At 47.8% G+C, this 21,722-nt stretch overlaps 2 protein-coding genes across 3 annotated transcripts in view; one reads left to right on the top strand and one right to left on the bottom strand.

Annotated features, from left to right (window-relative positions):
* Positions 1-386: 386 nt before the first annotated feature.
* EIF3J (eukaryotic translation initiation factor 3 subunit J) lies at positions 387-9,012 on the top strand. Its single transcript, XM_081888780.1, has 8 exons — positions 387-516; positions 631-743; positions 3,761-3,815; positions 4,015-4,106; positions 5,435-5,549; positions 5,749-5,907; positions 6,782-6,855; positions 8,031-9,012. Exons 1-8 carry the CDS (start codon positions 492-494, stop codon positions 8,160-8,162), a joined length of 765 nt encoding a protein of 254 aa, XP_081744906.1. The 5' UTR covers positions 387-491; the 3' UTR covers positions 8,163-9,012.
* Positions 9,013-9,721: 709 nt separating this feature from the next.
* SPG11 (SPG11 vesicle trafficking associated, spatacsin) overlaps positions 9,722-21,722 on the bottom strand; it is a 39,553-nt gene continuing 27,552 nt past the window's right edge. Inside the window, exons 24-40 of one of the 2 annotated variants that reach the window (XM_081888343.1) lie at positions 20,632-20,791; positions 19,976-20,248; positions 19,597-19,797; positions 19,084-19,191; positions 18,601-18,763; positions 17,583-17,797; positions 16,271-17,042; positions 15,562-15,704; positions 15,194-15,395; positions 14,887-15,024; positions 14,062-14,195; positions 13,490-13,597; positions 12,625-12,793; positions 11,804-11,892; positions 11,428-11,583; positions 11,162-11,313; positions 9,722-10,717 (exon numbers count right to left, since the gene is read on the bottom strand). In XM_081888343.1, coding sequence (XP_081744469.1) covers positions 10,537-10,717; positions 11,162-11,313; positions 11,428-11,583; positions 11,804-11,892; positions 12,625-12,793; positions 13,490-13,597; positions 14,062-14,195; positions 14,887-15,024; positions 15,194-15,395; positions 15,562-15,704; positions 16,271-17,042; positions 17,583-17,797; positions 18,601-18,763; positions 19,084-19,191; positions 19,597-19,797; positions 19,976-20,248; positions 20,632-20,791 — 3,364 coding nt within the window. In that variant the 3' untranslated portion in view covers positions 9,722-10,536. Of the gene's footprint in view, positions 10,718-11,161; positions 11,314-11,427; positions 11,584-11,803; positions 11,893-12,379; positions 12,425-12,604; positions 12,794-13,489; positions 13,598-14,061; positions 14,196-14,886; positions 15,025-15,193; positions 15,396-15,561; positions 15,705-16,270; positions 17,043-17,582; positions 17,798-18,600; positions 18,764-19,083; positions 19,192-19,596; positions 19,798-19,975; positions 20,249-20,631; positions 20,792-21,722 lie in introns of those variants that run through there. The other variant, XM_081888344.1, reaches the window with a different exon arrangement.

A 21,722-nucleotide genomic window follows, 5' to 3' on the forward strand; every position in this document is an offset into this window, starting at 1 on the left:
GCCGCCGCCTCTGCTTAAGCTGTTCTGCCTCCCGCAAGCGGGCCATGCCAAGAATCCCAGGGCCTGAGGCTGCTCCGCTTCCCCGATCTCCGCCCTGCAACCCCTTTCGCTTTTGCGCCGTGATTATGTCAGAGCGTAAACCATGAGGTCTGGGGCTGTTTTTCTCACCCGTAGAATAAATGAATGTCAAGGCGGCGGCCGGGAGTCTGCAGAGTCCCTGCTTCTCCCTCCTCTGCTTTTTCGTGTAACAGGCGGCAACTCCTATCCGGCCTAAACAGAGCCGGAAGCTGGGTCCCCGCGGTCAAGTCACCATTTTAGTAAATCTATGGCCAACGTCGCCGTCATGGTCTGCGAGGGGGCGGGGCGGATCGGCGGGAAGTTCCGCCCATTGCTCCACTCCGCCTCCTCCGTCCCGGCATTCTCCGCGCGGCTGACGCCTACTTCTCCTCCCTCCCGCTTGCCTGACTGGCCTGAGCGAGCAAGCGGGCAAGATGGCGGCCGAGGCGGATTCCTGGGGTAAGTCCGGCCCGGCCTAGTCCGGCCCAGCGGCACGTCTCGCTCCCTCCCTCCCCCTTCCCCTCGGCCCAGCGCCGTCCGCTGACGCCGCTTTCCCTCCTTCTCCCGCCACAGACGTGGACTCCTTCGAGGCGCCGGACCCCGTGGCCAGGCGGCTCCTACCCACGCCGGCCGGGGTGGTGGCGGTGGATCGATGGGCCGGCGAAGACGAGGACGACGACGTCAAGGTGGGCAGCGGAGGGGCCCCCACTCAGGCCTGTCAAGAGGCTTCTCCCCTCCCGGCCCCTTGTAGGCCCGGTCGCTATGGAGACGCCCCTGCCTCCCCCCGCGACAGGGGTGGGGACTTTGAAGCGGATGGGGGGGGGTCTTCTCCTCCGAGCGGGAACAGGGCGGGGGGAGCGTGCTGGATCTGCCTCCCCGTCCTTCCTCGGCGGCCCTCCATATGTCGAGCTGGGTCTCCTCTCTCTCGGGCTGGGTCTCCCTCCGGCTCGGGAAAGGGGCTGATGACTCAGCAGGAAAGGATCCTGTATGTAATGGGGGTGGGGGCTGCTCAGGCCGCCGCCTGCTGGGCCGCTTCCGCTTCTGCCATGTGGCGGCCCAACAGGTGCCGGGGCTGCTGTGCTGCTCGGCCAGCGTGGCCCCTCGGCGCCCCCTTCCGCCTGCGTTCCAGGGAGCCCCGGACGTGGAAGCCGTTTTCCTAGTCGATCTGGAAGTTGGTCCCGCCGCGGGAGAAGCCGCGTGGGACTTGGTTGTGTCGGGCTCTGCTTTGGGACTTGCTTATTTAGGGCAGGATTTGGCCCTGGGACATGTGGCACCGCCAGGGCCAAATGCTTTACGCTGCCTGTATGTATGTGGGGAGGGGAGAACGGGCCCAGGGAGATCTCAGCAAGGCCTATATGGCCCCGGCCCACTGGGTAGGGGTCACCTTTGTAGGGCACCCCGCTTTTTTTCTATGGACTTGAGATCTCGTGTTGTCAAGTCCGAGCTTCTCTTGCTTGCAGCTGGCTGGGTCCGTTTCTTGGCTTAGGCTGTGGGGCCTCCCTTGCTCACAGCCCACAGAGAGAAAGGTAGGTGGGATTACCCAGCTGTAGCTGCCCGCTGACCAGTCAGTATCTAGTTACTACATGTTTTGGAAAGAGTGTGAGATCATGAAGGGGAAGGGCATAGAGGTGGGGGCAGCTACCATCTCCTACACCAGGTAACATTACACTGGTGCCCAGGCAGGTGAAATAGGTAGTTTGAATCAAGCTTGTTTGGACTTCAGGTTAACCTAAGAACATTAAATAGGTTTAGTATCTTTCAGGCAAGGTTCTTGTTGAGTTTTGCAGATTTCCCCTTAAAAGCAGACAAGGCAAATCATGAAATAAAACTTGTCAGGCAACTGTACCTTTCTGTGATGTAGCAGGGGGCTTAACAACAGAAAGCTGGGGAACGGTGCAGTGTTTGAGAGGGAGATATTTCCTATTGATCAAGCCATTCTTACTGGATTTGTCTCCAACAAAAATCATGGATGTACTAAAATTCTTAATGATGGAAGAGTTTTTTAATATATTTTTGGATTCTCTTAAACAACCTAGAACAGTAACATTGTCCATGTCTGTCATCTTGGAGCACAAACTTTGGTGCTCTGATGGAAGTTTAATGTAAGTTAATAACTCTGTTGATGGTTCATGTTTGAGTCTCTTCTGGACTCTGTTAGCTTTCTCTGATGCAGCTACCTTGCCAGATTCTTTCAGAATGAGCATATAGTTTATATATAGTTTATTTCTATAGTGATCATATTCTTAGAGCTGGGATAACTGTCATGAATTTGTTTTGTTTTTCTGGGGCTCCAGCCATGGTTGTATCAGGGGAGCAAATGGACTTGGGGCAGGGCCATATGTTCAGTCTTGCCCTTATCAGTCATGGGCATGGAGGTGTGTCAAGCCAGGCAGAGGGTGTGGCTGCTTGTAGGGTTGCTGCTGAGAAGCTAGACTCTGGAAGTGGGATGTCAGAGGGCCTGTCCCTAGAATATGGCTAGGCACACTAGTTTATTTGTGGGAGATGAGTGACTGCCTGATGTGTGTCATAATCCCTGCGGGTAAAAATAGCCACATTCAGTTTCCTTGGCTTATACTTCAAATATCTGTTGACACTTGTATATTTTGTCAGAAACGCTATTTGCAGAAGATAAATTGGTCTCCATCCACACACAGAGAGTGAGTTTTTCAAGGATGCAGAGATGAGTAACTTGTAAATCATTGCTGTCGATTATTGAAAAAGTTTCCCCATGAATGGAAATAGGAGGCTCCCTTGCTACTGTTTCAAAAACAGGTTTGTAAATAGCCACTTCTTTGGCTGCCTGCAGCAAGTAAGAACTTCCAGGCAGGGAAGGCAGTTCTTGTTTTATTGTTTGTCAGTTGCAGACTGAAAGACTAGCGTGCAAGGGAAGATGATCCAGCTGTGCTATGAGGGACACTGCTGAGCCAATGCGCCATGTGTTGGAGCTGCAGCTCCAGGCAGAACTCTTGTATTCCGGCACTTGCTGGGTGAGCAAAGCACTCTGGACTGGGAAGTCCAGTTCCTCCCCTCTTGTTTTTCACTTATGTTGGTAATTAAAGTGTGCTACTTGGAGTTAGCAATTAAGTCTGATGCTTTGTTGCAATTCTTCAAGGCCGGAAGGACCCGAGTCTGCGGCTGAGCTGGCTCCAGTAAGATGCAGAGATGCCATCTTGCAGCAGCTATATTAGCTCAAGGATGCTGTCTTAAGATGTCTTTGGTGGAAATAGCTAAGCAGCTGGTGGCTGGCTTTAGTGCTCTGGTTGAGGGCTCCTCCCTGGAACAGTATCCAAACAGGGTGAAATTCTATAGCTTTTTACACTGTGGGAATGTTTCTCATTTTCCAATGAAAACTTTATTTTGTCCTTGGAAAAATATTCTGTTGAGTGGGTCATAAAGGAAGCCAGCCTGCTGGCTGAGCTTGGCCTTAGTTGAGAGTCCATCTCTCAGTTCCTGTAACTCTTAAGGGTGGGAGCAGTGGGACTCTTAAAGAGCAGAGCCAGCTTCCCTTGCATAAGGCCTCAGTGATCTGAAGTGGTAGAAATATACCTGGGTGCTTCAGTGGTAAGCCTGGTCCCAATTTCTCCACTCCGGTTCCAAAGACTGCATTGAATTATTTGAAAAAGGATCTAGTGTTGGGGTCAGGGGCCGCTGCATTGGGCATGATTGCTGACAACCAGTCCTACCTCTTCTTTCCCCCATCTAGGATAATTGGGATGATGAGGAAGAGGAAGAAGAAAAGGAGGCGGATGTAAAGACAGGTGAGAGATATGGCAGGGGGCGGGATTCTGCTCCTTTTGTGGGGCAGGAGGATGCTGGTTGTGGCTTGGGCAGCCTCATGCATGTTTCCTGCAGATGGGATTGGATACCTATGGATGATGTGTGGGTAGCACTTCTTGTTCTGAATCCTTAGCACTGAAAAATAAGATGGAAGGAAATAATGTTGTGCCCTGTTTGCAGAACCCAAAGTTTCAGAAAAGAAGAAAATAGCAGAAAAAATAAAAGAGAGGGAAAAACTGCAGAAGAAAAAGCAAGAGGAGATTAAAAAAAGGGTAAGGCATTTCTGAGATAGGAGAGGGTGGAGATCCTACTTCATGCATCAGTGCCTTGATTCAGTTTTACCTGCCCCTTTGGTTTGTTAAGGAGTGAGCTCCCATAGCCTTTGAGGTTGTCAAAGAGCTGGGGGTGCGGGATACTTATCGTGAGTTACCAAAGGCCAGCTCTGTCCACATAGTGAGAGCTTTCTCTGGATGTTCCGAGTTTGTCCCGTGAGGTCACACTGAGCTGCTCCACAAATCAGTTCCCTCTGCTTGTATGTAGATCACCTGGTGAGGTTAGCTTTGAGAGGCACCCTCCAACTCCCCAGGTGGACATGACTTCTCTGAGGGGAAGGCCCTTGATCTTGATTTTGCTGCTGGGATTTGTAGTGCTGCATCTTACTCAAAGACCAATCACAACAAGAGAAAGTACAGGCAAACTTGATTATAATTGCAAAGGAAAGTGTTTTTTAAGACAACAATCAAGCTAGCAGAACAAACCAAAAACTGCAAAAAGTTTTCATAACAGCCAGCTGTCACACTGGGTAAATAGGGATGACCACCCTGAGCACTACAGGGGTCTTGTGGGTCTTTAAAGGCTCCATCTTGATGCTGAGGCCTCTTCCCAGGCTCCAATAAGGAGGGAAGGGGCGTTTGTATTTTAACGAAACTATATTGACTTTAGAGCAGGCATAGGCAAACTTGGCCCTCCAGATGTTTTGGGACTACAACTCCCATCATCCCTGACCACTGGTCCTGTTAGCTAGGGATGATGGGAGTTGTATTCCCAAAACATCTGGAGGGCCGAGTTTGCCTATGCCTGCTTTAGAGGTATTTTATCTTGTTTTTCATCATTGTTGTGCCTAGTAATGGACACAAATGACTGATTGAAAAGCTAACTTGTGCAAAAAAGGGGGGTCCATTTGACCCTGTAGAAGCAGTGTTATTACAGTCTCACATGACTATCCATTTCTAGTAATAGCTAGGGGATTAAAAAAGCATTTCATATTGGACTCTGCAATTTTTGCTATGTTGTTGCTTAGTTATATATATAAACGTATGCAATTATTTTTGAAGTTTCACTTTTTAAAATATAGTTGAATAAAGTAAGAGTTAAACCTGTTTGTGATACCCCTGCATGCTCAACTAAGTGGTCAGATTTTTTCCCCAGAAGGGGTGTTCATGTGAGGACATTAAAGATGTAAAATATTCCCATTGTTTGCTCGCTATATGAATGCCAAGTTTTCTAAAACCCACATTGGCTTCCATATTTAGTTTATTAAGCAGCATTGACAAAAGAGCTGCTGCATGTAACTGATCTTGATTTTATTACTTCTTTCAAGTTAGAGGAATCGGAAGAATCTAAAGAACTTACGCCAGAAGAACAGTTAGCAGAGAAACTACGGATGCAGAAATTGCAAGAAGAGGCAGACCTTGAGTTAGCAAAAGAAACCTTTGGTAAGTGTTAAGAGACTGCTGCGGGGACATGTATGGAATACACAAGGATGTTCTGTTGTCACAGTTGCCACCAGGGAGCCTGATACTTGAAATTGGGTGGGTAGGTTTGCCCCTCACTTCTGGGCACCACAGAAAGGTAATTGATTTTTGCCACCCTGTCTCCAACACCACTCTGATCAATTGGCTGTTCTTTCTACAGGTGTAAATAGCACGTGTGGAATAGATGCCATGAATCCATCTTCCAAAGATGACTTCACGGAGTTCGGCAAATTGTTAAAAGAGAAAATAACACAGTATGAGAAATCCCTATATTATGCTGGTTTTTTGGAAGCATTAGTTCGAGATGTATGTATTTCACGTAAGTATGTTTATCACAAATTTGCATTGCTCTTCTAAACATGTGGAAGAGATAAAATGGGGATCAATTGGGAGAGGCTGGGTGGTCAGGTGGGGTTAAACTGGTGTTCTTTGTATAGTATGTCCTGTGCTCCATCTGAAGACTGTTACAAACTGCAGCACTTTGGGCATTTTTGTGACTTATTTTGCGCTTGGCTCCCCTTCTCCTCCGTTTTGCTGTTTTACGTAACAGTCAGCATCCTTGTGGCATTTTAGTTAGTCCTAATCCGCATTGCCTGAGGGTTTTTGGGATCATAATCTCTATTTACTGGACCAACATGACCACCTAAAATATTTTCTGTGGTTGGGTTGTGCCACTATGATCAGCCTTGTCCTTTGTATCTCTGTCACAGCAGCTGGGCGGCCTCCCCAAGGGGGAGACTTGAGGGGTTTTCCTTTCAGAGATCATGTGAGAGCTTGTGAGCAATTGCTTATTTCATCTGTCTCCTGTTTTCCACTTACAAGCAGTATAAGGAGGAGCCGCCTTGACCTGGGAATATTGACCCAGGGCTGTCTACCCTGCTTGGCAGAGGGGTCTTTTTCAGCTCTGCATTTGAGATGCTTGTAACCTGGAGATGGCAGCGGCTGAACCTGTGGCCACAAGCATCTGAACACCCACAATGCTTTGCTAGTAAGCTTCAGCCCTTCTTTCCCTTGGCTTCTTTCCATTCCGTCTGAAGCATTTTTTTCTGAAAGGGGCTTCCTGTGGAGATCTAAAATGCCACACTTGTTTTGTAAATAGGAATCCCGTTATTCAGTAACAGAAACAAACTGGGTCCAGTGCCTGGAAAGCCATATAAATGACCCTCCTTACTGTGCTTTTATTTCCAATTTAGTGGAAGTTGATGACTTGAAAAAGATCACAAATTCCTTGACAGTGCTATGCAGCGAGAAGCAGAAACAAGAGAAGGTACGTCTTGAGCATATTTCCTCTGAGAATGTTGTGTTGAGTGCCCTCTAGGTCAGGGGTCGGCAAGGTTTATCTTACCTGGGCTGGATTTCACAAGTGTGCAGAAGCGATTTCTGGCACTGTGGAAGCGAGTTCCCGCGCTGATCCAGTTTAGCACAGCGGGCAGGCAACTGAATTCGGGGGCAGATCGTGGGCTGGTAAAACAACCTCTGCGGGCTGCTTCCTGCCCATGGGCCTTAGGTTGCTGACCCCTGCTCTAGGTGATGCTGAGCGTCTGTAGAATGCTTCTTTCTAATGACTGTGGTAGCATTCAGTTCTTACACCTTTCTAAGTTGCTAATCCAACTTTCCCCAATTGGGTGCCCTTCAGGTGTGGTCGGACACCCAAGTCCTCCTCAGTCCCAATGGCTCAGGATTATGGGAGCTGTAGTTCCATACATCTGGACCATGCCAGATCAGGGGAGGGTTGTATGATCTAAATGGAAGCATTGATGCTAGAACTCTTTGCCATCTCCCTCTTACCATGTGCATCTTTGCAATACCTTTGCTGAAGCATCCCGAGATTGCCATGTTGAATGTGTTCAGTTTCTCGATTCTCGTTGCCTAGTTAAATCCATAAATTTTTTGGGTGAAACACAGTACAGTGGTGCCTCGCAAGACGAAATTAATTCGTTCCGCGAGTCTTTTCATCTTGCGCGGTTTTTCGTCTTGCGAAGCATGGTCAGTCGCAACTGCACCTCTTCAAGCGGTTTTAAGAAAAAAGGAAACAAACTCACAAGACGTTTTCGTCTTGCGAAGCAAGCCCATAGGGAAAATCGTCTTGCGAAGCAACTCAAAAAATGAAAAACCCTTTCGTCTTGCGCGTTTTTCATCTTGCGAGGCATTCGTCGTGCGAGGTACCACTGTACTGTACACACATAGTCAGTAGATGGTACGGAATACTGTGATTGACTACCATGAGAGAAAATTCAGGCAATGGCCATTCTTTTATTTGTAAACTGCTTTGCGGGTGGTGGGTTTGTTTTTAAGAATCTAGTGGCATATAAACTGCATGAAATAAATAAATCATAGTCTGTGCTTATAGAAAGTGCCGTTCTCTTTTCACTAACTGAGGGTAGGAATGCTGAGGCTGGGCTTTATTGTTCCCTTCCTAAACTGCTTCTGTCTTTCCCGCAGCAAAACAAAGCCAAAAAGAAGAAAAAGGGGGTGGTGCCAGGAGGTGGTTTAAAAGCGACTATGAAAGACGACCTGGCAGACTATGGTGGTTATGACGGTGGCTATGTACAAGACTTTGAAGACTTCATGTGACATTTCTTCTCCCTCCTGTTGTCTTTCTGTTGCCCATAATCCCTTAAATGTGTAGCACAACTTCTTTCCTTTAAATTCTGCCAAATGCTACAATCAAAAAAAGGGCAGTATATTTGTGCTGTTGGGTTAGCCTGTCGCCACTCAGCTGCTGAAGCATTGGGATGCCCATCTCGATGCCAAGGGAGTAAAATTATGAGGCTCAATTGCTTAATCATAGGAAATAATGGAACTTTGTTCATCTTTGACTTCATAGCAGCAGAAGCAGCACTGAATTGGAAACTAATTAATTTCAACAAGGCCAAAATTGTATTCTTACCAGCACAGTTTAGTCATAACAGCCTTAACTGTACCTCTTCCACTGACTACCCAGACAACAAAAGCAGTTTGCAGCAAGGGGGCATGGTGTGTATTTAGTATTAAAAATGGCTTTTATCTATTAAACTAGAACTTGAGGTGTTTCATTAGGTTGGCAAATGGCCTGAGGGAGAAGATTCTGCACTTGGACATTGGAGCTTTTGAAAGCAGCAAATAACCCTTTCTTTGGGTCAGAACAGAGGCTGGTTCTGTTGCATTGGGCGGGGGGAACTTGTGGCTTAAGTCTAAGCAGTTTAGTTTATACACATTTTTTTCCTGACTCTTTGGGAGAATTCTTTGTCACCAGGTTGTGGTGGCTTTAATTGAGCTCTCACAAGACTTTGCTGTTTTTCATTTTTTTTCATTTACAGGAATCCTGCTTAGCAAACTGCAACAGTTACGACAGTTGGGTAAATTGTTATGTTAACAATTATGACATCTGCAATGTTTTATAAAAGCAACTAATTTAATAAAATCACTATTGTGAGGACTGAGAGCTTTGGTTTGGTTGTGCTTCCACCTCGGGCAAGAACTGTTGCTGGATTGGGGCAAGCCCACTGCAGGGTGTTTAATCACAGGACATAAAGTCTTGTGGCACCACAGAAGACTAACAGATGTCTTAGTTTTTGTGAACTGCAGTAACTCCATCCCTGCCAAAAAAAAAGTCCAAAGGGGCTGAGAAGCAGGGAGGAGTGAAGTAGGACTGCTTGGGCAGAGCCAGAGACCAACTAGTAGTGTTTATCCTACCCATATCCCTCTTCCTTTCCATTGCTATTTGAGGGATGGATCTATGGGGAGATGCTAGGCAGGCTTGCTGTAAGCAAGGTGAGGGTGAGGGACTAGACTGGTGGGCAGGCATGGTTTGGGGGCAATGGATCATGTCCAGAGATTCCCCACCCCTGCTCTCTAGGGTCAAAAGGCTGTTATTTAATCAGATGCTTATGGGAAGATTTAATTTTAATTCACCAAAAGGCAATAAAAACCATCAACCTGTAAGAGGTTGCCATGTTTTCTTTCTTCCTATCACTTCTGATTTCCCCCCACTAACAGCTACAAGCTTGCAAATGGATATGTATTTGAGGAGCAAGCAAGAATTGTAGTCAAGCAGAGATTTCTTTTCCCAGAAGAGCTTCTTTGGCTCACTGTATACCCCAACTACAGGGAGCCTTGTAATGTTGTGTAGTCTTCACACAAGTATACACCACCATAACTCAAGCTGTATTGATGACTTTAGAAACACAGCAAAATATGAGTAACAGAAACATTGGAAGACCATTTCTATAAACACTCCTCATTTAACTACCTTCCTACGGACAAAAACACACAGTGCCACTGTTGTTGACGCTCATTCTGAAAGATAGTAAAAGCCGGGCACTGGTGTTGGCTAAGGAACAGCTTTGCAGAAATGAGCAAGAACAGCTCATGCACTGGAGTCGTAAGGGTTAGAGGAGCTCAGCACTCTCAGATAGTGCCTCCAAGTTTCTATGACACTCCACCTACCTTGTACCCGAAATACTTTGAGAAGATTAAATTATACATAACCAGGGAAAAGCAGGTATGGCAAAGTTTATACCATATGTTCAATATTAAATCTGCACAAAAAATATTTTTAGACAGCAAATGGTTCTCCAGATATTCATATCATCCAGCAATATGCAAGGGGGAGAGGTTACCAAAGAGAAAGCCTGCCCTCATCATTTTGTAACCCAGAAACTCAGCTGCAGCTTCAAGAGCCAGCTTAGTTTTTAAGTAACCTCTATATTCAACACAAGGATTCCCAGAGAGAAAAGCTCTCTCCTAATAAAAAGTTCTAACTTCAACTGTCAAATTAACTCGAAACCAACCCTGTGGTTAATATTCCTCACCATTTCATACCATTGATTAATGCTGTCGTCCGCTTTGTTGCACGTTTCAGATACTGAAACAAATGTATCCGCTTCTGCACAAACCCCTGCCTGTACTGACCGGAGTTTCCTACAACACCAGTGATGGCTGTGGCTCTTCTTTCTCCCAGCATCGTCTAGTTGGCCAGCAGGTCCTTCAGACAACAACCTGTCTGAGGATCTTTTAGAAGCGTGTTCACTACGTCGCTGAACTGGTTGTCATAAGCCAGCTTGTAATACACATAGATGTCATCGCAGTAGGTCAGCAGCCGCTTCAGGTTTTTCAGAGCAGGCTCATTGCCTGTGTGCTGCTTGAACCTGGAACAGAAGGTCACAGAGGGGTTAGACATAAGCCTCGTCCCCCCCACTCTGCCCTCTGACAGGATCCCACTTCTACCTGCCACCTAAGTGCAGCAGGGGAGAAAGGTGTTGCCCTTGGGACAAAAAGGTGCCCAGTGGAGAGAGAACTCTTTCAGTACATACAGTATGACTGCAATTTACCAGGGTGGGGGGTTGGTTCCAAGGGTCCTATATATAAACCTTGGAACCGCTCCTGTGTGAACCTTCTGGAGTGAGCCCTGCTTCTCAAGCACAGCAGAGAGCTTAAAAGCTCTCCGCTTTGCTTGTATTTCAACTTGCAGGATTGCAACCAGCAACCTTCAACCAAGGATTAGAGTGAGGATCTCGACTCTATAGAAAGCCTGATTTGGGGATTGTCTCCCACTGGGAGTAGTGGGCTGCAAATGGTTCCCCTGGACTCACTTCCGGGCTATTTCCTCAAAGGTGCTGGTCTTGAGCAGGCCACGCTGCTTGTACTCCTCCAGGTAGCTGAAGTCTCCCTTCAAGATCACATGCTGATACAGGACCTCAGCCCAGTCTGGGATGAAGTCGTAGGCCTCAGCCACAATGGCAGCCTGGGGAGAGACGGAAGAGAAATGCCAGCTGACATCATCCTCCCAGGAATGTGATCTCTGTCCTTCCATCAATAGGACACCACAGGCTCTTGTGATGGTGCCTGGCATCCTTACCTGGTAGAACCTGGGCAGGGACATGATACACTCCAGCAGGCTCTTCCTGCTCAGATTGATCAGCTTGGTGCTGTGGCTGCTGTTCAGGAAGTGGAGTTGCAGGGTGATGAGCTTTGTCAGCCTGTTGCAGCGCAAGGACTGTCGCACACAGAAGTCCTAAGAGAAGGGAGTCAAAGACGCACGGATGAAGCTAAGTGGCTGCAACTGCCTTCCCTCCTCCACACACACACTTGCAAACATCTCGCTGGTCACAGCCCTCTTCTCACATCTGATGCCACCTCTGTAACTCTACGGGACACATCAATCCCTGAAGCAAACACAAACAAGGCCCTGCCTCACGCCTTTCCACCTTCACTCAGTCCCAGTCCCATCTTGCCTTGGAATAGCTTTCTGCAGCATCTATGTAGAGGGTCAGGGCTTTCATCAGGAGCTTCTTCAGATTGGGCACATCCTGCAGGCACTCCTCTGAAAAGGAAAGAGGTGTTGAATGCCTTCATGGGGAGAAAGCAGCAGATACAGAACCAAATGCTAAATCCAGAGGGAGGGAAGAGAGGTAGCAAGTGAACCAAAGATGTATCCACCAAAGCCAATCCAGGCACCTCAGTGAGGACTCAAATGATCGGCACAAAGCAAGCAGATTATGCCTTTCACTAGATCAACCTAGGCTGATTCAGGGCAATGTGTACTTTCAGATATAGGCCTCCCTAATGCCAAGTTTTAAACTTGCTGTGGCTCAACTGGACATTGCCTGATTTTTCTGAAATTTAGCCATATCATACACCTTACTGAACAGATTCCCCATGCTAAATTTCATACTGCTAGGACGAACAGTCAGTTTTAGGGCCTATAGAATTTTGGGGTCTAGAATGATACAGTTGCTTCCTTAAACTATGGAGCTGCTCTCGCAGTTCCATCACATCTCCTTCTTCACAAAAGGTGAATAAGGAACCAGGGTGTTGAGCACCTGTTATCCTGGGCAGGTAGGCTCTCTGCATGTCTGGAGTATACTGGCTCCTCTTTAGCTGGAGCTGGTGAGAATTGTAGTCCAAACTATCTGAACAGCACCAGGCTGGCAAAGGAGTTCATTCCTCTTCAGACAGACTGTCTTCCTCCCCATCAGACTGCCGAAGTGTCAGATGAGCCCCGAGAATACAGAGACTGCCCATCTACCCACTACCCATTGGTCTGGCAACTTACCCCATGGCTGGGATTCAATGAGCTTCAGCTGGGTGTTGGCTGCTGCCTCGTGGTTCTCCCCAATCTCTCGGCACATGCTGAAGCAGAGGGCAATCATGTTGTGCTTCTCGCTGTCCCCCGGGCGACAGCGCTTGATGTAGTCCAGCAGAGCTGTCTTGAGGGTCCCGCTCTGCCAAAGTGGGAGGGAGGCAAGGAGTGGATGTGACAAAGAGGAGTTGAGAAAGCTTGCAGCTGAGAACAGGGGAAGCTAGAGCTTTCAGGCAGAGCCTTCAGCAGCAGCACCCCCCAAAAAAAGTGTATCTAGAAAGGATTAGCAGAGTTGGAGCCACAAGTGTTAAGGAAAGGAATGGCTGCATTTCAGGGCTGCATTTCAACAAGTGAGCGAGAAAAAGCCACTATGAAAGAAGGAGCGTTTTAGCTTTATGGCTTTACTATAGCAGGGACATTCTGGAGTGGGGATGCTGTGACTGGAATGATGATTTGGCAAGAAGGTAACAAATGGGAAGACTGAAAGCACTGCGAGGGAAGCAGATTTGAGAATTGAGAATGAGCCTTCAGATAGAGAAATACTTTGAGCTGCATACAACTGCCACCTTTCCCAGGCCAGTCAAGTTCCCTTCAGAATAAAGAGCCAGCACATATCCTGGCTTCAACCTCCCTCCCTTGGATCACTCAGGGTGATGATATCCATATGATGGCAGAGAGAGAGAGAGAGAGGGAGACTAAGCCTCATCCACATCCTGCTGAAAATAAAGGCCTCAGACTCAATGACACATTTACATTTGGATTTCCTCTATTGTCCCTCTCATGGAAGGGTTGGAACTCTTGAGAAAGGATGAGGCAGATTTGCGTCTCCTGCACTCACCGGATCCAGCTTTTTCCTCATGAGCACCTCAAAGTAATGCTTCTCGTGCAGCAGGTCAAAGATATATGTCATCTCGTTGTATCTGCCAATGCCAGTGAGAAGCCGAACCTTTGGTAGGGAGGAAGAAGAGATAAGGACTTGTACAGCAAGGCAGGCAGAAGGGCCTTACTCTGTGTCATCATGCACACTGAGGTAAGCCAGAAGGTCATGGCAGCCGCCACCACCCCTCCTTAGGGGGCACAACAGAAGTCTGTGGAAGGCTACTGATCAGCCATTTCCAATAGATGGTCAGGGGAAAGCAAAGGCAGCTTTCCTACCAGGCCAGGGGAACCCAATGAAGGCTGCACATAGTGCTTCTTATAAGAGGAGCTACTTGTTAACATCAATGCAGAGGGCAGCCGAGCATGGACCATCTGTGGGAGTCTTTGACCTGCCACTACCTTCCTTTTTCAGCAAAGCAAGGGGATGTCTTGGAATCAGCAGGACCCTTCAAAGGCATGGTGTGTGTCCGTGTGTCCCTGCAACCAGTTCACATTTCCCACAAATAGGGCAGCTTTAGAGCAGTCACATACCACAAGGCCATATTCTTCGTTGGGTGCCAAATGCTCCTCTGTGAGCAGCCGGGCAGCTTGCAGAACCCGTGTGATCCCTTCCATGTGACAGGTCAAGCTAAAGCAGTTGTGGGCCAAGATCAGCAGCTCTGTAGCTGAAAAAGGAGGGAAGGGGACTTCATAAGCAAGCACATTTTTTGCAGTTTTGCAGGTGCTCTCCAATACAACAAGGGAGACCCCCTCCCCGCCCCGATTTAAGTTTCTCCCTTGGCCAAAGATTGTGTGGCATCTGGTCCCTCAACTGTGGGACAACAACTGGAACTTTCACATACACTGGACAGGGACAGCAGCTCTTGGAGGCAAAAGCTCCTCAGCGGCTCATAAACAAACCCTGTTCCCCACTTGAGGACAGCTAGGTGAAGTCAGAGGCCACTCCCTTTCCCCCCAGAATTGCTAAATGCTCTTTTATGAAAGGCTCCAGCAAAAACCTGTACTACTGCTAAGACAGATGGAGAATGGCAGCATGTGGGTCAAACCCTTCACAACCACAGCTCCAGCTCCCTGGCATCAATGAAGATGATCGGGGGTGGGGTGGGGTGGTTGCATTTTCCAGATGAAAACCACACAAAGACAGCTAACAGAAAAAAGGGCATGAGAACCCTCCTTCTGAGGCCTAACCCCACCTATATTTATGTAGAAGCATAGTCCCAAGAACCTGAATAAGCTCTGCATTCAAGTAAGCAGGCTTTGGATCACAGCTTTAGCCATGCAGCATGCTAGTGTGCTGTTACTGGATGTTTGATCCCTGGCCAAAAAGGATCCTCCCCCTGCCCATCATTGACTTACTGCATGCAAGTTCCCCGTGCGGCACAGATGAGATCTTGTCCAATAGCTTCATGCCAACCAATGTGTGGTCCTGGCACAGTTTAGCCAGCTGCAGGAATGCCTGGCTCTCCTCTGCTGGGTTCAGAATTTGCTTTTGTTCTGTATATACAAATGACATATTGGTGACAGGATATTCCAGCTGACAGGGGGAAGGGGAAGAAACAGCACCGCCTCCACTCCTGCCCAAACCCGATCCTAGGAGTCTTTCCGCTTCCCCACAAGTTATAGCATTATTCTCCTTGGTCAATAACAACAAAGCAGGACTCACTGCCTTTCCCTTGCAAAGGGGCCAGCAGCTCTCGGGTTACTTCCTCGGCCACAATCTCCGCCACGGTTTCCAGCTCCATTCCCTGTGTGGTGACAAAGGCCTGGGCTTTTTTGCACCTGTCCGGCTGCTGAGAAGACAGGATCACCCGAAGCAGCTTCTCGGAATCGTGGGCAGAGATCTCACTGAAGGGACAGCCCAGTTCCTGCAAAAGACCATGGGGAAGTCTTACGTCTTGGATCCTGAGGCGTCTCATCCTCAAAGGGCCCCTCAGTGCCATGCTGGCAGGCAAGGACCCACTGGAGAGATCCTGCAGCTCCCATCACTGTAGCACAATGGCTGCCCCTCCCCAGTTCCCAACCCGCACACACCTTGGACAGCTCAAACAGGCAGAGGACCTGCCGGCAGTAGTTCCGCCCGTGGACACATTCCGCCAGCAGGGCCTGCAGGCTGCCCACCACCTCGCTCTCTGGGCCTGGACCTCCCACAAAGGACCAGGACTCAAGGCTCGAGGCTGAAAAGGAAACAGAGACTCTGGATAGCAAGGAACGAGCAGGCTGAGCAGGATGCTTGGGCAGGGGGAGAAGACAAGGCTGGAGATGGACAGGGCAAAACTGGGAGGAGAAAAACACTGGGTGGGATAAGGGCACATTTCTTGCTCTTCTGAGCGCTGGAGGCTGGAGATTTTTAAACACAGGGATTATTTAGCTGTGATTCCTATATTGCAGAGGATTGGTTTAGATGACCCTTTGGGTCCCTTCAACTCGACACTGCCATGATTCTATGACAAACCTGAGCACTGGAAATGTTCAGTGGTTCTCAACTGATCAGCTGCCGCCTTCCCTTCTCTTCCCCCCTCCCAATTTTTGAAGGAAAAACATTGCAGCAGTTTTGAATGCTACGAATGGCAAAGTTTGAGATCCAAGAAACACCTACATTTCTAAAGAACAGGCAATGACAAGACCCACAAAATGGCAGAGAAAGGAAGAAAGGAAGAAATGGCCCAGGAGGGTCCTCTGTGGACTCCTGAGGAGAGATGCTTTTGTCCAATTTGCAGCTCCAAATACTCCTGCTACTTACTGCTCAGAGATTTTTTCTTTGAAGAGTCCTCTCCCCCTCCATTATTCTTGTCCTTCACCTCCTCTCTGTCTCTTGCTGCAAGGATGGCATGAACCTCTGGGTGAAACTCGCTCCGAAGGACTTCTCCAGATGCCAGCACTCTGAAGTGCAAGACCAGCAAGACATCTCGACTGTAAAAGTTAAAGTACCGGCAAACCCGGCTGGCCTCGTGGATGCTCCCCTCGTCCAGCAGGCGCCCAACCAGAAAGCTCAGTGATTCCACATCAGCCGCAGAAAGTGTGGCTTGCAAGGATGCATTGTGTGAGGGCAAACCCTCCAGCTGCAAGTACTTGGGCACGTTCAAGGCAGCCAGCTTGGAAAAGGAAAACTCCTTGGCTAAGGAATCAAAGGACACTTCACCGCTCATAGAAATCTGGTGGGAGAATCTGTGCTTGGCCTTCTCGGGGCCCTGGTTCAAAGTCTGCTGAGCGATGCGGCAAAGCCAGATTTCTTTCTCAATCCCTTCCAGCTCCTGAAGCGGAACTGGATCGCTTTTGGCTAACCAGTGGCCAGCCAAGGTCAGCAGAAGTTGCCTCTCAGAGATGCCAGATGTTCTCCCCTCATCCAAGGACTCAGACAGAAGGTCTGCCTGAGATAAGAAGAAATTGGAGGCCGCTTGGGTTGAGATGGCATTTCTCATATAGTTTTCGTGGCATTTTTCCCAGAACTCGATCCTTGTCCGCTTCTGAGACCAGTGGCCAATTTGTTGCAAGAGATGAATATTCTGGAGGACCTGCAAAACACACAAAAGATCAAAGGGATTCTTAGCCCCATCTTTCCATGGCAACCAATGAAAGGAAGCTGAAGTACTGATTCACCAGCTATGGCCATTTGTCGATAGGGAGGAGCCTGGCTGCAACTCCTGTTTACACAACATGGGACTGCTCTTGAGAACTGTGTGGAGATGGAAGATAATGCCAAATGTAACTCCTAGCATACTGATGGGCCTGATGGCTCAAGAACATGTACCAACAGCTTTGAGAGACCTGCGCTGGTTGCCTGATTATTACCAGACATAGACCAAGGTGATGGCTTTGACAGATAAATATGTATTCCCCTCTCACTGCCTCACAGCAGGAAACTACACACACCTCATTCTTGGTCCCCAAGTTCCCTTACTTACTCATATGTAGCCAAAGGCAGCACTGGATCTGGGACCGAGCCACCAAAACTAGAGGCTGAGTCCAACAGATGGGAAAGCCACATTCTAATTCTGCCTTGGTTGGAGATGGAACATAATCAACCAAAACATGAGTTGTCAAAAGGTGCACACCTCTTGGATCACCACGTTGTCCACAGGCAGCTCTGCCAGTTCTGCCACCTTCCGCGCTATTAGGAAAGAACTTTGGTCCTGCAGCTCCTCCAGAATTCTTCTGCACTCCTTCTGGAAATTCTCTGGGGTGTAACTGCTCAGAATGGCACAGTCAATGGAGACAGGAGAGTCCTTCAAGGTGAAGCTGAGGGCACTCATCTTCTTCATATCAGGCCCTAAGTACAAAAGCAGCCCAAAAAGAAACAGGTCCTTAACTGGATAGTCTGTGCTTTAATGATACAGGTTTTTCTGGAAAGGAGCAAAGAGGATCCCCATCAAGCTGCCCATACTGTGGCCCTTTGCTGAGCAACAGCTTTGGCAGAAGTGAAGTGGAGGGCAACAAAGGGAGGCCTAGGAAGGGAGGTCTTTTTGGCTGCAGAGCCCCAAATAGGGGAGACCCACTTGGCATCAGTATTTTTATTTTATTTTAGACACCAGACCAAAAACCTTCTTGTTCACCCCAATGCTTTTAAATTGCTGACGTGCTGCTGTTGCTTCTAATTCACTAGTTTATTCCCATGTTTTACTTCTTCTATCTTTAAAGTTCACAAGCCAACCTGGGATCATTTTAGATGAAAGGTGGTATAAAAATGAAGAAGACGACAACCATCTCTCATGCAGATCAGTCCCTGCCTTTCTAAGTAGCATTGAGGATGCACATGGTGGACAAAGAGAGAAGTGACTGGGTTGCCCAACATGCCAAGGAGAGGCGGGACTTGGAAAGGGAGGGGCTGCTTTCACACATACGCATCCCTTTTTCTGGTCTTCCAAACCTCCTGGATTCCCATCTTATTTCCATGCCCCGAAAACCAATGATTTGACTACACTTAAAAGCAGAATGAACTCGGCAGCTGATGCTCCTTTACTACCACCTCCCAAGGGCTGCCTGGTGTCAGGCACTGAAAGAAGATTTCAAGAGGAAGTCTTGGCTGTGCAGGTAACAAATTACTGACAGGGAACCAAAGAAAACTGTCCGTACCGTGAGGGAGAACGGTGTCCGTATCTGCAAAAAGCTGAAGGACCTTTCCCAGCTCGTACTGAGTCCTGCACTGCTGAAGCATCAGCTCAAGAAGAAATGAAGCCTGTGACACCAGCCAGGGCACAGGCAAGAGGAGAGGTGGACCTTCGGGTAAGGCTTGCAGCTGTGCAAAAGTCATTTTGAAAGTTATCCAAGTGCCAAAACATGCCTCTCCCCCACCCTCTCCTTCATCTCTCTGACAAAGTAAGCCAACTTGTACAATGCAAAGCAGTAGCGTGGTAGGGAACTGGGAAGGATGCATCTAAGGAAGAAGGGTGGGCAGCCATATGTGTGTGCCCGCATGCTCAAACAATCCTTAAACCGGAAAAATTAAACCTCACACACTCAAGAGAAGACCATGCTCTAGCCTAGAGATGCTAGCTACCTCTGTAATTAAAGAGTTGGTTCAAAAGCTTCAGCAAGCAAAGGGAAGGGTCTGCTTACTCTTGAAATACTGGCTTGGAATGCAAGGAGTCTGCTCTGCGCTTCGCTGTAGTTTCTGTAGTCCATGCACAACTCATACAGCTCCAGGATCATCAGCAAAGGGGAGTCCTGAATAGATTGATGCAAATGTTCAACATTCTTCACAAGTGTTGCACCATTTATTTATTTAAAAATACACCTCTGACATTGAACACCCCCCCCCCAATCTAGCTCCTGAGGCTCTGAAAGTGTAACCACAGCAGGGGGCAGAAATTGGACGATTTCCCTTCCTTAACTTGGAACGGAGGGTTCATTTGGGCTGCTCCATGTGCAGTTTCCATGTCTCTTGAAGCTTTCAGTTTGAAGACATCACACACACACACAGGAACCCTTGTTACATTTATTTTCAAAGGCACTCTTGAAAATGTGAAGAAGCACAAGTTAAACAAATGGGAGTTGCATGCTGGGGTGGTTTCTGGTGCACCCAGCAGAGGCAGCCCAAGTAATATCAGGTAAAGGGACTTAAAGAGTTACCTTCAGAAAGAACCGAAAGCCACGAAGAAGAGTTTGGATTTTCTGCCTCTGGAGAAGTGTCTGCCAGAGGGTGGCCAAGTCCTGAAGATCCCATTCATGGGTTTCAGCTGAGCCTTCCAAGTGGTCTGTCACTTGGGCAGTGGTGGAGCTATCCAAGGAAGTTATGAGCCAAACACAGAGGCAATGGATAATACTGGTGTCCTTCCAAACGGGTGGATGTGGCCAGAGAGCAGTAGGAAAGAAGTAAATAAGTTAGATACAAGGAGGAAGTGACCCACCTTGAGGAATGTACTTGCAAATATTTCTAAAATATCACACATATGGCCTATGGAAATAAATGAACAACAGAAGCACAGGGTCATCCTCAGAGCATTCTTACCTGGAAGCATGCAGCAAGGATGCTCAGAATGGGAGCCTGGTGTTTCACAGCTTCACCCAGAAGGTAATGCCAGGGACGTGGCTGCTCCTGACACCAAAGGAGAATGCGGAAAAGATCACTGGTGTGGGTGTCCGGCTTTTGCTCATGCCTCAGCCGGTGGGAGTTGCCACCCTGACCGTCCTCCAATGGACTAACTGAGGACTGCAAACTCTCCAAGGCCAGCCTCAAGTGGTCCTGCAGAGGAGGGGGAAATTCCTGGAGGATGGGGACAACCTGGGGAAGGGAAAGAACAAACTAGGTGAACAGTATAAAGTGAACAAACAGCACAAAGAGGCAACCAGACAATGGTTTATTGAAGTCTTCACCAACTTGGTGCCCTCGAGGGACTGATGGGAGTTGCAGAACAAAACACCTGGAAGTCTAGTTTATTGTCTTGAGCTCATGAGTGGTACACATACCAAACACAAATTAGAACTCTACTATATTAATGCCTTTATAGATTTGTACCTGTCTTTCTGCTGCCAGGGCAAATGAAGCCACATTAGTGATCTCTCCCCCTATTTCAAGAGCATTGTCTGTTCAAAGCAGCCACTGCAAAGACTAAACCCCAAATTAATAAAGATGGCCATAGCACTTTTGCCTGAAGGGTTCCATACCTCAGAGGGTTGGTAGTTGTACCTCTGGGCTTCAATGAGGAACTGCAGCCATTCGCTGGATCTCGCACACACCTTCAGGTATGACATGCTCAGCTTGAGGCCGTGGAGCCTGCAAAACTGGGCCACCAGAGACCACTGCTTCCTTGCCTCGCTGGATGTCCTATGGGGAAGGGATGTATTAGCTCTACTGAAACAGCCAGTAACTTAAGCTTCCACCTCCATAAAAAACACTTGCCAAGAACAACCAAAACCTTCAAGGGACTAGCACAACAGCCCTCTAAAGAAAAGGCAAGTGAAGGCATAGAACATTACTAGAACATTACTATTATTCTTATGCATGGTGTGCAGAAAATGAACACATCATACTAGACCACACTTGGGTCATCCAATTAAGATAAATGGTGGAAGAGTAGAGACAAACAAAAGACATTGCAAGAATTTGCTAACATAAAACATAGCGATGGCCATGAATCTGGGTTGCTTTGAAAGGGGTCAGCATTCACGGGGAACAAGGCTATCAAAGGCTACTGGTTATGACAGCGAGATATTACTACCTCCAGTGTCAGAGAGGGCATTCCTATGAATGGCAGCTGCTATGGGTGGGAGAGTGCCATTGCTCTCGTGCCTCAGAGGTATCTGGAAACAGCACTGGATTAATTGGGCCCTTTGCTTCTTACACTCTTCTCTGCCCCTCCTTGCTTTGGTGTTCTTAACTACCCCTCTCCATCCCCTGTGACACAAGTGAATGTGGAGATACAGGAAACTGAAACACAGAAACAGCATTTGGAAGGGGAATCTCTCTTTGTTAATATGCAGCTAGCAGGGATTCCAGGCTAAAAAGTAAAGGGGGTGGAGACAGCATGCAAGCTATACTTGTTTTCCTCCTTTTTTTTTTTTTTGTTCTATACATCACACTTCAACCTTAAGCTGTATTTGTGATGTTCTATTATGTCATTGTTATTTATTGTTTGTATTGTAAGCTGTTATGAGATTCACTTGAATGAAAAGTGGCATAGAAATATAATAAATCAAATCTACTCAAAAATCAAATCAATCCTTCCAAATTTGAATCCTTAAGTCTTCATAGAAGT

This window comes from Podarcis melisellensis (assembly GCF_964234715.1).
Source record: "Podarcis melisellensis genome assembly, chromosome: 14".
NCBI lineage: Eukaryota > Metazoa > Chordata > Lepidosauria > Squamata > Lacertidae > Podarcis > Podarcis melisellensis.